General features: G+C 53.1%; 1 protein-coding gene across 1 annotated transcript; it reads left to right on the top strand.

The window, feature by feature from the left end:
- Window positions 1-7,091: 7,091 nt before the first annotated feature.
- RAB17 (RAB17, member RAS oncogene family) lies at window positions 7,092-10,795 on the top strand (the record flags this gene model as incomplete). The annotated part of the gene is made up of 5 exons (XM_010018908.1): window positions 7,092-7,245; window positions 9,022-9,173; window positions 9,799-9,924; window positions 10,136-10,229; window positions 10,710-10,795. Coding segments are annotated over 5 exons (612 nt in total), but the record flags the coding sequence as incomplete, so codon positions are not given.
- Between the last annotated feature and the right edge of the window lie 562 nt (window positions 10,796-11,357).

Raw genomic sequence — 11,357 nt, 5'->3', positions numbered from 1 at the left:
GGCAAGGATTCTTGCTGCAGCAACCCCAGCCTAGTGTATCCATGCCCCCAGCCCTTTCCAAGCCCTGAAACACCTTCCTACCCCTCTGCTGTGCCATTGCGACTGTTCACAAGGTCACACAAACTCCCGCTGAAGAACTATCCAAAGCCCTGGGAAAAAATAATAAAGCTTTAAGTCAGCTTATTTCACAGCACAGCCTTGTGAAACACGTTAAAGGGACCTGGAAAGAAAAATGCTTTCCTTCCCTGTGGCAAAAAGGCTGCATGCAGGGTAAGGATTGGCTCTTAGGCTGGAGGCACTTGCGGGTATGCTCAAGCCAGTTTTGCTGTGATAGCGCACATCCGTGCATGGACACATTCCCAAAGAAAGGAAAACAGGAAACACTCTGATTTGGCTCATGGACCAAAACCTCTCACGGTGATTCCACTTGGAAGGGCACGGCTACTGTATGAAATCTGTGCAACTCTCGGGCATCTATACATGGCATTTCAGCACAGAAATGGGAAGTAATCAAGCAGCAGCAGCCAGGCCTTGCAGTCACAAGACACAGAATGGTTTGGGTTGGAAAGGATCCTTAAAGCTCCTCCAGCTCCAACCCCTGCCACAGGCAGGGACACCTTCCACTAGAGCAGGTTGCTCCAAGCCCCTGTGTCCAACCTGGCCTTGAACACTGTCAGGGATGGGGCAGCCACAGCTTCTCTGGGCACCCTGTGCCAGTGCCTCAGCACCCTCACAGGGAAGAGCTTCTGCCTTAGATCCAACCTGAACTTCCCCTGTTTAAGTTTCACCAACCACCTCAGTGTTTTCGTGTGCCTTTCCAGGAGAACCTGCTCCATGATCCTGCCAGGCTCTTCATTTCAAACTTGCTTGTAGGACTTCTGCTTTTCACTCTGCTCCCTGTAAGTATGAGGATTAGATTCTGTAAAGTCCAATTCACTTCCAGAAAGCTATGGGAGCTGTTACTTGAAGGAAAGACATTGACTATGATGAGTGGCAGAAACACAAAAACCGTCTTCATTTAGCTTTTTAATTATCCAGTTCTCACTCCAGACCTGTTATCCCAATGCATTAACATGCTGTGATTTCTCTCTGAAGATACTCGAGCTTTAACAAGAGCAGCCTTCTCCAAAGCACCAGGCCCCAGCTGCCTGTGGTAACCAGCTGTTACCTTAATTAAAAGGCAGTAAAAGCCCAGGCACTCAGTTTTTGCTGGCTTCGCACCTCCTCAGCTCATCCGCTGAAGCATTTTGCAAGAGAAGCGGGTGCCCTGTCTCCTACCAGCCACGCTCCTGAGAGCAAATCATTTCAGCTATACCAGGCCCAGGGTACCTGAGCCCGTAGCCTGGCACAGGACCAAAGCCAGTGTGTGCCAGCAGAGATTGCTGCGGTACAAGAACAGTCCCTGGCTTCAAACTCCAGGGCTCGGGTGTGGCTGCTGCTACTGCCCGTGCGCCGGGAAGCTGGGCTCGCCTCCAACCCTGGGACACCGGGAAACCCCGAGACACCGGGAAATCCCACCCCCCATCCACCCGTGGCCAAACCCCAGCATCGGGAGGAGGAACGGCCGAGGCGGGGAGGGTGTGCAGGGGAATGGCCACCCGCTGCTCTCACGGTGACGGCAGCCCTGTGGTCCCGGCTCGCCCATCTCGCAGCGGGTCTAAGGTTCACTGAGCTCTCACCTTTGGCACCGCTCCCTGGGAGCTGCTGCGTGGTTTCACTCTCACCTGCCCGGGTGCAGGGGGCTCGGGCAGCCGGACACCTCCGCCGGCAGGGACCGGAGCGCTGGGAGCGGAGCAAGGCTTCTTCAGGAAGGTAACGCTGACCGCTGCGGAGGACTCCGCGCAGGGCAGACCCCGGCCCCCAGCCCCAAGGAGCGCTTCCCAGACAAACTCCCAGGACTCTCAGCCTCCCACCAGGAAGAAGCCCCGCATCCCAGCCACAGAGAGGCACGCAGGAGGGCGGGCGGCGCCATCCTCAGTGGCTCCCTGTCCGAGAGAAGAGGGTTTTAGGAGGACTCGGGAAGCCCCCTGCCCTCTCTGGCAGCTGAAGAGCTGATGCAAAGGTCTTAGCGGGGCGCTTGGTCTCATCCATAGCCCGGGGCAGTCTCTGTTTATTGCTGCCTTATTTCCCCAACCCACTCTGTCTGCTAAAGCTCTCGTGGTTCTGGTAAAGGGTCGTTAACTGGCAAGGGTAATGACTCTTATTCTCTTCCCCTTAGCTGACTGTGTTGAGAAATAAGCGCTATGTAAACCTAACAGTGTTTATGCACCGAGTCTTTGCAGCTGGGATTTTCATAACCCCGTGTAGACTTGGCTTAAGTGAACTTTCCAAGCAGCTGCGCTCCTACACCAGCACCACAAGAGCTTTAGCAGGTAGGAGGAGGTTCCCAAAGCCAGAGAGGGGTTTTGAGCTGAATACTTGAAGCTAACTGGGGAGGTAGGTGCATGACCACTATCTGGGAGGGGAAAAAACAAATCTAAATCTGAAAGAACCTAAAGCATCGTGTCCAAAACTTGCAGAGCTGGATAACTGTGTAAGTTACATTGCAGTCCTATTGACTGTGGTTCTTGTTCACTGCTGTACCCCTGCAGAAACTCAGCAAGTGTCTTTAATGGCTTTAGGATCTTCTTAGAGCTTGTGGTTGAGGAAAGCTTAGACATCAGTTAGACATCATTAGAACTGAAACATCATCAATTTCCTAGGAAGTTAAATAGAGTCTTAAATGCCACTTCCCAGCAGCCCCATCCCCAAAGGTAGGCATTTCTTCTCTTTTTTCACCGTTTTCCTTTGGAAACAAAAGGCTTATCCCCCAACAGTGATGATACCAGGATTCTCACTCCCCAGGTTAAAAATACTGCAGAGACACTAATTGAGTGGCAAAAGCCAAGCCCTCGCTGCTGCATTCCAGCACAAATACCTGCTCTGACAGCTCTTGTCTCAGGGTGTTAGTACTAATTTTTATGCCCATAAAAGAGGAGTTTGAGAGGCTGCTCCTTGGCTGAAGTCCACTTCCCTGCTAATTACGAACAACTGAGTCACTCTCATAAATAGATTTGTCAGGTTCCCTCTCAGAAGCAGCGAGGGCAGGCGGTTCAAATGCAGCGCTGCTGCTGTACCCAGCAAACAGATTACCCTTAAGTTGATTTGCACTGAAAAAGCAGGCTCCATAGGGGAAGCTGGTTAACGCTGGTCAGAGCTGCATCCTCCTGCCCACGGGAAGGAGGGAGGAGACATTGAGACAGGGGAACGGGGCTGTCTGGCTGTGAGCAGTTTCCTGGGCACAGTGATGCTTCATCCTCCATTAGGAAGTGAGAAATGATCTGTGTCATGGCCATTTCAGTGCTCACCTTCTAGCATAAGACAAGTCAAGTCTGCCCTGAATATCTGCTGCAAGACACAGCAGGCACAAAATATTAAGCTGTATTTGGAGACTAAATCCACCAACAGGATTTTTTAGTCAGTTGAAGAGAAATCAGTCTAACCCCAGTCTCTTTATACTGAATCTGAGCAGGTTCAGCTTTCTCTGCCCCATCAGCATGGCCTCTAAGCATGAGGACAGGACTGGTAACACCTCAGCTGTTCCCCAGGCTGCTCCCTAAATTGAGAAGTTATTCTTTACCAGGATCAAGCTAAAGCCCCCAAATCCATCATCTAAGCAGTCCCAGTTAAAGTTACCCCTGAGCCTCTGAGAGCCTGCATGGGAAAACGTGCTATGGCATTTTGCATAGAGGCGTTGGTGACTTAAAAGTCTGCAGTGAGCTGAATCAGACACTGTAGTTCCACTGACAGGAGCTGTCTGACATGCAGATGTGCTCTGCTGGGGCTTAACTCACAGACATCAGCAGGGAAGTTGCTGTAAATATTGCCCCCGGATGTGCTCATTCAGCCTGGGGAAGTTGGGGAGGTTTCCAGACGAAGAATGAGCTTCTACTTTGTTGGCAGCACAGGCTCTGGCTGAAAGAACAGGGACGCTGTTCACTGTGAGGCCCCAGCACCATGATCTGCTCCTGGAGCAGGGATCAGTGACCCTGCCGGAGCAGCATCCTGGATTTGCTGAGCCAATTCTAACCCTAAGCCTGGTCTCACTGGCAAACTCTTCCCCAAAGGCAGCCACAGAAGGGTGACTACCAGCCATGCAAGGTGCCTGGAGGGCTTCCCCATAGTCCATTAGCCAGTGAGCACAAGGTGTTAGCCAGTGAGCTCCTTCAACAAACAAACAACAGCAAATGAAACAGTTTTCCCTAAATCCTACTTTCCACTGAATTGGAATAAAGCCACTTGTTTTGTATTCTTGATGTTCTCCTCAGGTTGAAAGGGAGGCTCACCTTCTGCTTCTTAACATGCAAAAAAACCGGAAAAGACATTGTTTCAAGCGAGATTTGGCAAAACTCTCCATCTTCAGTAGGTGCTCACTAGTATGAAAAGTTTGCAAGGAAGTTTCTGTCACTGGAGTAGTTCTCAGGGGACCTGTGTTCAAGCATCAATGCAGCCATTAGTGCTAAACAGAGAACAGCACAGTGAAATCATGAGAAACTGAATTTAGACAATCTTAGGTGGTTTTCATGCAGCTTCTTGCTTCCCTAGAGAGCTTTATGGCTTATCAGCAACAGTAACTAATGTAACTGCCCAGAAAGGATTTCCAGGCCTATAGAGAGGCACATGAATGTAATTAGTGCCATAAGGAGCACCCTTATGCTGTGCCTAAAATATAGCCTACCCCTAACGAGCTGTTCTGTACAAACCGTGACCACGCTCTTCACCACTGGGCTGCATGACCTGCAGGAGAGGGTTTTACCGCTGGTTTTTAGGGGGATGAAAGCCCATCTCACTGAGCAGAAAAACCACCCATGTCTAAAGATACAGACCTGGGCTCCCCCAGCACTGAGGAATGTTCTTAATGACAGCCTGCTTTGATAACAGCTCAGGGAAAGGACACTAATTAAAGGCCTGGAGCCTGCCAAATTGCAGGGGAAGACGGGCAAAAGAAGACACGTGTAGGACGAGCAATGTGCAGGAACAAGAGGCTTTTGTTACATAAGTGAGCTATGGAGACTCTCCTGGGCTGGGCCACTCCTAGATGTCTTCATAGAGATACTTCTTGCTTACTTGCAGGTTCTGCACATCAAATCCTGCAAGCTCCAGGTAGAAGCTGGAGTAATTGCACTGACTCTTCGTTGCTAGTCCTGCAGACTTGTGCTGTCTGGCTGACCAGGGAGTTATTCAGAAGTGCATAGAGGGAAGCACCCCGTGCCAGCAGTGTTCACCCAGGCATGGGAGGCTCTACATCTAGCATGTGATGGCAGAAAGAGGGTCAGGACACACACAGGCAGAGAACAGCAGCAGGGCACAAGCATTTCGGCACCCTTCACAAGGCTCCTTTTCTGCCTTTGGGTGTTAGATCAGATCTATATAGAGGCACATCCCATCTGCACACAGGAGTTACAGGCTTGCTGGTGGCATATTTCCCCTTTGCTGCTCTATGTGACCTGGGATAAGTGCATGCAAGGTCCTCTCACGCCCTCTCCTGCTCCATTCAACACCCCATGACCCTTCCTTTGCAAGCTTTGCATGAACCTTCCTTTCCTACATAGCTCCCCGTGTGAGCTGACGTTGGAGGAGGAGCCCTGTAAGGAAAAGCCAGGGGGAAGCTTTGGCTGCAGGGCAGCATTACTTACCGGCAGCTCACAGGGGCAGCGGGGTAGTGGCACTTCCTTGAGCTCAAGTCACACTCTGGTGTGGCACTTGTGAGAGTTCATGGGCTTGCTCTGTCCATCCAGGGTTCCTTAATCTATGGTGCAGGAGCATAGAACCATGGAATGGTTTGGGTTGGAAAGGACCTTAAGATCATCCAGTTCCAACCCGCTGCCGTGGCAGGGACACCAAACACCAGACCATGTCGCCCACAGCTCTGTCCAGCCTCGCCTTGAACCTTGCCAGGGATGGAGCATTCACCACTTCTCTGGGCACCCTGTGCCAGCGCCTCAGCACCCTCACCTTCCTTATATCTAACCTGAACTTCCCCTGTTCAGTTTGAACCCATCACCCCTTGTCCTGTTGCTCCAGTCCCTGATGAAAGTCCCTCCCCAGCATTCTTGTAGCCCCCTTCAGACACTGGAAGGCTGCTCTGAGGTCTCCAGCAGCTTCTCTTCTCAGGGCTCAACAGCCCCACCTTTCTCAGCCTGTCTCCATATGGGAGCTGCTCCAGCCCCGATCATCCTCGTGGCCTCCTCTGGACTTGCTCCAACAGCTCCATGTCCTTCTAATGCTGAGGACACCAGAACTGCGCCCAGTGCTGCAAGAGGGGTCTCACAAGAACAGGGTAGAGGGGCAAGATCAGCTCCCTCAACCTGCTGGTCACACTGCTTTTGATGCAGCCCAGCACAAGAGTGGTTCTGGGCTCAATTGCACACTGAAGCCAGCTCATGTTCAGAGAAACGTGAGCCAGAAAAGCACGTGCCATGTGCTCTGTGTGCCCCTTCAGTCAGGTCCTCTCAATCCTGCTTTTTCACCCTGGCACGCAACATACTGACTTGAAGCAGAGCTGCCACAGAACTCATCAGCTATGGAGATGCCCAGCCTCTCCCTGGGCAGTGTCCTCAGCAAACTGGCAGCAGCATCACCTCTGTGCCTGAGAGCACCTCCAGCCTGAGTTAGGCTCTCCTGGTGTAACTTCTGACCAGGACCCACAACAAATGTGGAACATAAGCCTAAGCTCTTCACCAGGACTCTGGGGAAGGAGCTGTGCTCAGGAGCAAGGGACACCCATAAGTGATATCCATCTGCCTTCAACCTTCTCCAGTATGACTTTTCTTTGAAGGAGATGCACCCAGCCCAAGGCAGCAGCTTCTCAGTTGCATAGTTTCTTTCTAAAGATCTCCACCCTCTGGTCGTAACTGACAGTGGCAGGTATTTTGGTGCAATAAATTTGATTCAGGAGGTTAATGGTTTTATTCTAGCCTATGTTGAGGTTAAAATAGGCTCAAACGCCCCACCTGCCCCAGTGCTACCAGACAGGAGCAGATGCAGGAGGCTCAGCCGACAGACCTGGGATCACTGCAGATGCACATTGAATGGAGTTGGTTTCCTTGCAGGCGCAGAAAGAAACGCTGGGCATGTCCCTGGAGGGGATTCAACCAACCTACCCCTACAAGGTGGTTCTACTGGGGAGCACATCAGTGGGAAAGTCAAGCCTGGCCTATCGATACGTGAAAAATGACTTCAAGGAGTCACTGCCGACTGTGGGATGTGAGTGAGTGGCTTCAATAGCTTCATGGCTCCAGCCAAGAGACCAGGTCTGATGCCCTTCATTACAGCAGGGTGGGATGCAGGAGAACTGGTTGGTACATCTTGCAGTAGCACGGATCTACTTTTGAACATAAAGCAACAGAAATACAGATTCAGCATTGCCATTGATAAATTCACTTTAGTGTGTTAGCACTGAAATCCAAAGCCAGACAATGAGTAACTGAGCTCACACTGAAAAAAACCCCAACCAATTGGTAATTCAGTAAGTTCAGTTTCACCCAGGTGTCATCTCACAGTCAGAGATGCAAAACTTACCAAAGAGACATCCCTGCTTTGGGGAGGAGAGGAGCAAACCCAACACCTGCAGAACAGGGCCATATTCTCATCCTCCAGCACAGAGATGCTCAAATGCCCAATTTACACTCCTGAGAGAAGTGGAGGTGAGACTGTAGTCAAATTACCTGCTGCTGCCACCATGAATGGGGTGGGGGCAGCCACATTCCCATTTGGTGTATTTATTGTATGTAATTACCTTCAGCTGTGCTGCTCCAAGGACTCGTGCAAGGGCAGAACAGAACCTCAGTGTCACCCCTTCTTCCACCCACCGAGGCACACTAAGGCCCCCCCTGCCTCCACCTGCTTCCCTAATCACCCCCACCAGCAGCCCGTCACCCCCATCAGGGTGTTGCCTCAATTCCCTTCACCACGTTATCTCACACCCAGAGACAAACCTCCCGCTTTGCTGCCATCTTCAGCTCCCTGCAGGCCTGTTCCTCAGCACCAGGCTATGAGCAAAGCCACATCTAGACTGTGCAGGTGCTGGTGTTTGGAGGCACCTGCACAAAGAGCGAAACTGGAGTCCCGCTGCGTGCCTCATCTGCCCCTTGCACGCTCGGTCCGGGGCTGCCCTCGCAGCTACTCAGACACCCAAGGAGAGCTTCTTGCAGGGAGAGCTGCCGCAGCCCCAGTGTCCCACTGAAGCAGGGAGCTTTGGTGAGGGTGTAAGCAGGCAGGGCAGCTGCAGCAGGATCCCCCAACACTGCCCCATGGTAGGCTGCCAGCCTCCATCCAGCCTCCTGCAGGGGCGGCAGCACAGACCTCCCTACACCCTGGCCGGGCTGCAAGCTCGTGCTTCATCTCCAGATGGTCTCCATCATCAAGGCGAGAGCTCTGCTCCCTCTAAAACTGCCCTCAAGCCAACACGCCTGCTGACATCAAGCTGCCTGCCCTGTATGTTCACATCAGCACAGCTTCCTACAGCACTTACACATTATAGATGTTCATTTTACATGATACGCCTGGAGTTTGCCCTAAGAAGGCACAGCGGGCACAGAGGTTGTGGTGCCACCTGGAGTCTGAAGAGCTAGCTGGAGGAGGAGAGCAAGGCACTGTGGAGCTGCTCCCCTTGGCCCTCTGCCTTGGCTCTGTCTGGTCCACAAGTGGGCATCTGCTCTCTGGGAGCAGGGATGGAGGCTTCCCTCCAATGGGAGCCCTTTTTGGGGCTTCTTCACAGGTCTGACCCACCGCCAAGGTGGAAGTGTCTCTCTATCTGGGGGCTGTTCTGCAGAGCTCAAATCTGACATCAAAACTCGTGTGCATCCACCCAAAGCTGCTGCCAGGAAGGGCTTGATCCTGCTGCAGGCTGCCCTGCCACCCCATCAGCAGTGCCAGTGCTCATGAGTAACCCACCAGGGTTGCGTGCATTAGAGCACTGTTACTGGCCCTCAGGAGGGATTTGACTTTGCAGTGAACGTGCACCCTCCATCTTGCTTGTAGGCGCCTTCTTCACACAGACACTCAACCTGGAGGCGGCCACAGTCAAGCTGGAGATCTGGGACACGGCAGGTCAGGAGAAGTACCACAGTGTCTGCCACCTGTACTACCGGGGCGCCCACGCTGCGCTCCTCGTTTACGACATCACTAACAAGGTAAGGCAGGGGATGCTCACCTGAGCCATGACACAGCAGCACTGCCAGGGCAGAGGTGTCCAGCTGATGGTGCACGAGCACCTCCTCAGATGAACATCCTACCTGGGATGTGCCAGGGGCTGTCCCTGCCCATGTAGGACCAAGCCACCACCCCAGGGGCGATTTCTGATGCTGTACAGAAAAAGTGCATCCTATCCAAGGCTGATTTATCCTTAAAAGCGTTTGAGGGCTGGTGACCTGTTTCCCTGAGAGAGAGGGCAATCAAAGTCATGGAATCATAGCATCCCAGACTGGTTTAGGTTGGAAGGGACCTTAAAGCTCCTCCAGTCCCAACCCCTGCCACAGGCAGGGACACCTTCCACTAGAGCAGGTTGCTCCAAGCCCCTGTGTCCAACCTGGCCTTGAACACTGCCAGGGATGGGGCAGCCACAGCTTCTCTGGGCACCCTGTGCCAGAGCCTCAGCACCCTCACAGGGAAGAGCTTCTGCCTTATTCAGTTCAATCTCCCCACCACTTCTCTTTCACCCGCTTTGGTTTGGTGCTACCCACTGAGCTTTACTATGCCTGAGACAAAAGGATTAAATCAAAACCAGTTCCCTGAGTGGTTTTGCCTTCATCTCTCCAGGAAACACTCAACAGAGCAAAGCTGTGGCTGACAGACCTGGAGAAGGAATTCCTTCCTGATGAAATTGTCATTGCTCTGGTAGGCAACAAGGTGGACCTTGCTGCTGAGCGAGAAGTCGCTACCGAGGTGAGTGCCTGGGGTGAGCTCCCAGACCTGCTCTTCCCCCCTCACCAGCAAGCACTGGGGGGGATATGTCCTAGCAAAACCAAGAATTTATGAGGCTTTCAGACCCCTCCACAGCCCCTGTACAATTACTGACCTGCCATGGAACGATGCTGTAACTGAACAAGCAGCCCCCGAGGGGGCTGAGGGAATAACTCTGATTGTCTCCACCTAGGAGGGGGAAGAGTTTGCTAGGACCAAAGGCCTCCTGTTCATGGAGACATCTGCAAAATCCAACCACCAAGTAAATGATATCTTTATGGCCATAGGTGAGTTGTGTTGTGGCTTTAGGTGAGAGCAGAGCTGGGTGCGCAGGCCCCAAACCTCTGCTTCAAGGCTGTAAATACCTTCAGGGGGCAAAGCTGACCCCCTTCATTGCTCATGTTTACCACCGAGATCTCCTTCCTGGCTGGGCCAGCCTGTGCCACATCCAGCAACCGCAACAGTCACAGCAGCCCGTGGTTTTGGTGCCATGCCTCCAGGCAGAAGGATGAACTGATCCATCCCAGGATGCTCCAACATCTGAGATGGATTTCATGTCCTTTCCCAAAACCACACTTCTCCTGCTTTAGTATCCAATGTAGGTGTAATGGTGCCCCAGCATAGCTGTTCAGGAGAGAGCTAACATGGTTACCACGGGATAGTACTGGTGGTCGTCAGTGGCTCCCCTGGGGTGGGACAGGACAGCCCTTGCATCCTAGCCCCCAGCAGGAGAAACGAGCCCTTTCTAACCTTGTGTTTCTTCCTAGCCCAAGAGCTCCTGCAGCGGGAACAGGAGAAGGCACGTGCCCCATCCCCGCATGGGAGGTCAACAGTCCCCTTGGGGGAGAGCAGAGTGAGGGCAGGGTGCTGCCGGCTCTGAGCACGGGCAGCTCTGGATCTGGAAGAGGGCTCCAGAAGGAGCAGTGACGAGGCAGGGGGGATGCAGAAGCGCAGGGGCAGCTCAGCCTCACCACCCTCCCGCTCGGAGCAAGGTCAGAGCCCATCTGACTTCAGCATGGGGCTTCCTCAACTCTCTGGCACTGCCTTCAAGCAAGAGGTGAAGCGCAGATTCTCCCACCACCTTTCTGCTTCCAGAGAGGAGAGCGACCTGCCAGCACTGCTGCCACCAGCCCTGACTGGTGCCTTCCCACCCCAGCTGCATTTCACTCCTCCATCTCCCTTCCCATCTGAAAAGGGAGAGTTTAACTTCCCAGAGTGGAGCCGGTGCCTCCCGGCGGCTTTGCACCAGGCTGCAAATAAAGAGAACATTGCCCTGAAGGGGTGGGTTTGGGGTTTCTCCCTGCCCTGGATATCAGCCCGCAGGCAGGGACCCCTGGATGCAGCAGCGACTGGAGCTCGTGCTCCACTCATCCTGCCAGCCCCAGCCCTGCTTCCCCAGGGTTGAGCCATCCTGG

This window comes from Nestor notabilis, unplaced genomic scaffold (genome assembly GCF_000696875.1).
Source record: "Nestor notabilis isolate BGI_N333 unplaced genomic scaffold, ASM69687v1 scaffold4177, whole genome shotgun sequence".
NCBI lineage: Eukaryota > Metazoa > Chordata > Aves > Psittaciformes > Psittacidae > Nestor > Nestor notabilis.
The sequence above is the reverse complement of the archived record's forward strand: the minus strand, read 5'-3'. Positions and strand labels throughout refer to the sequence as shown.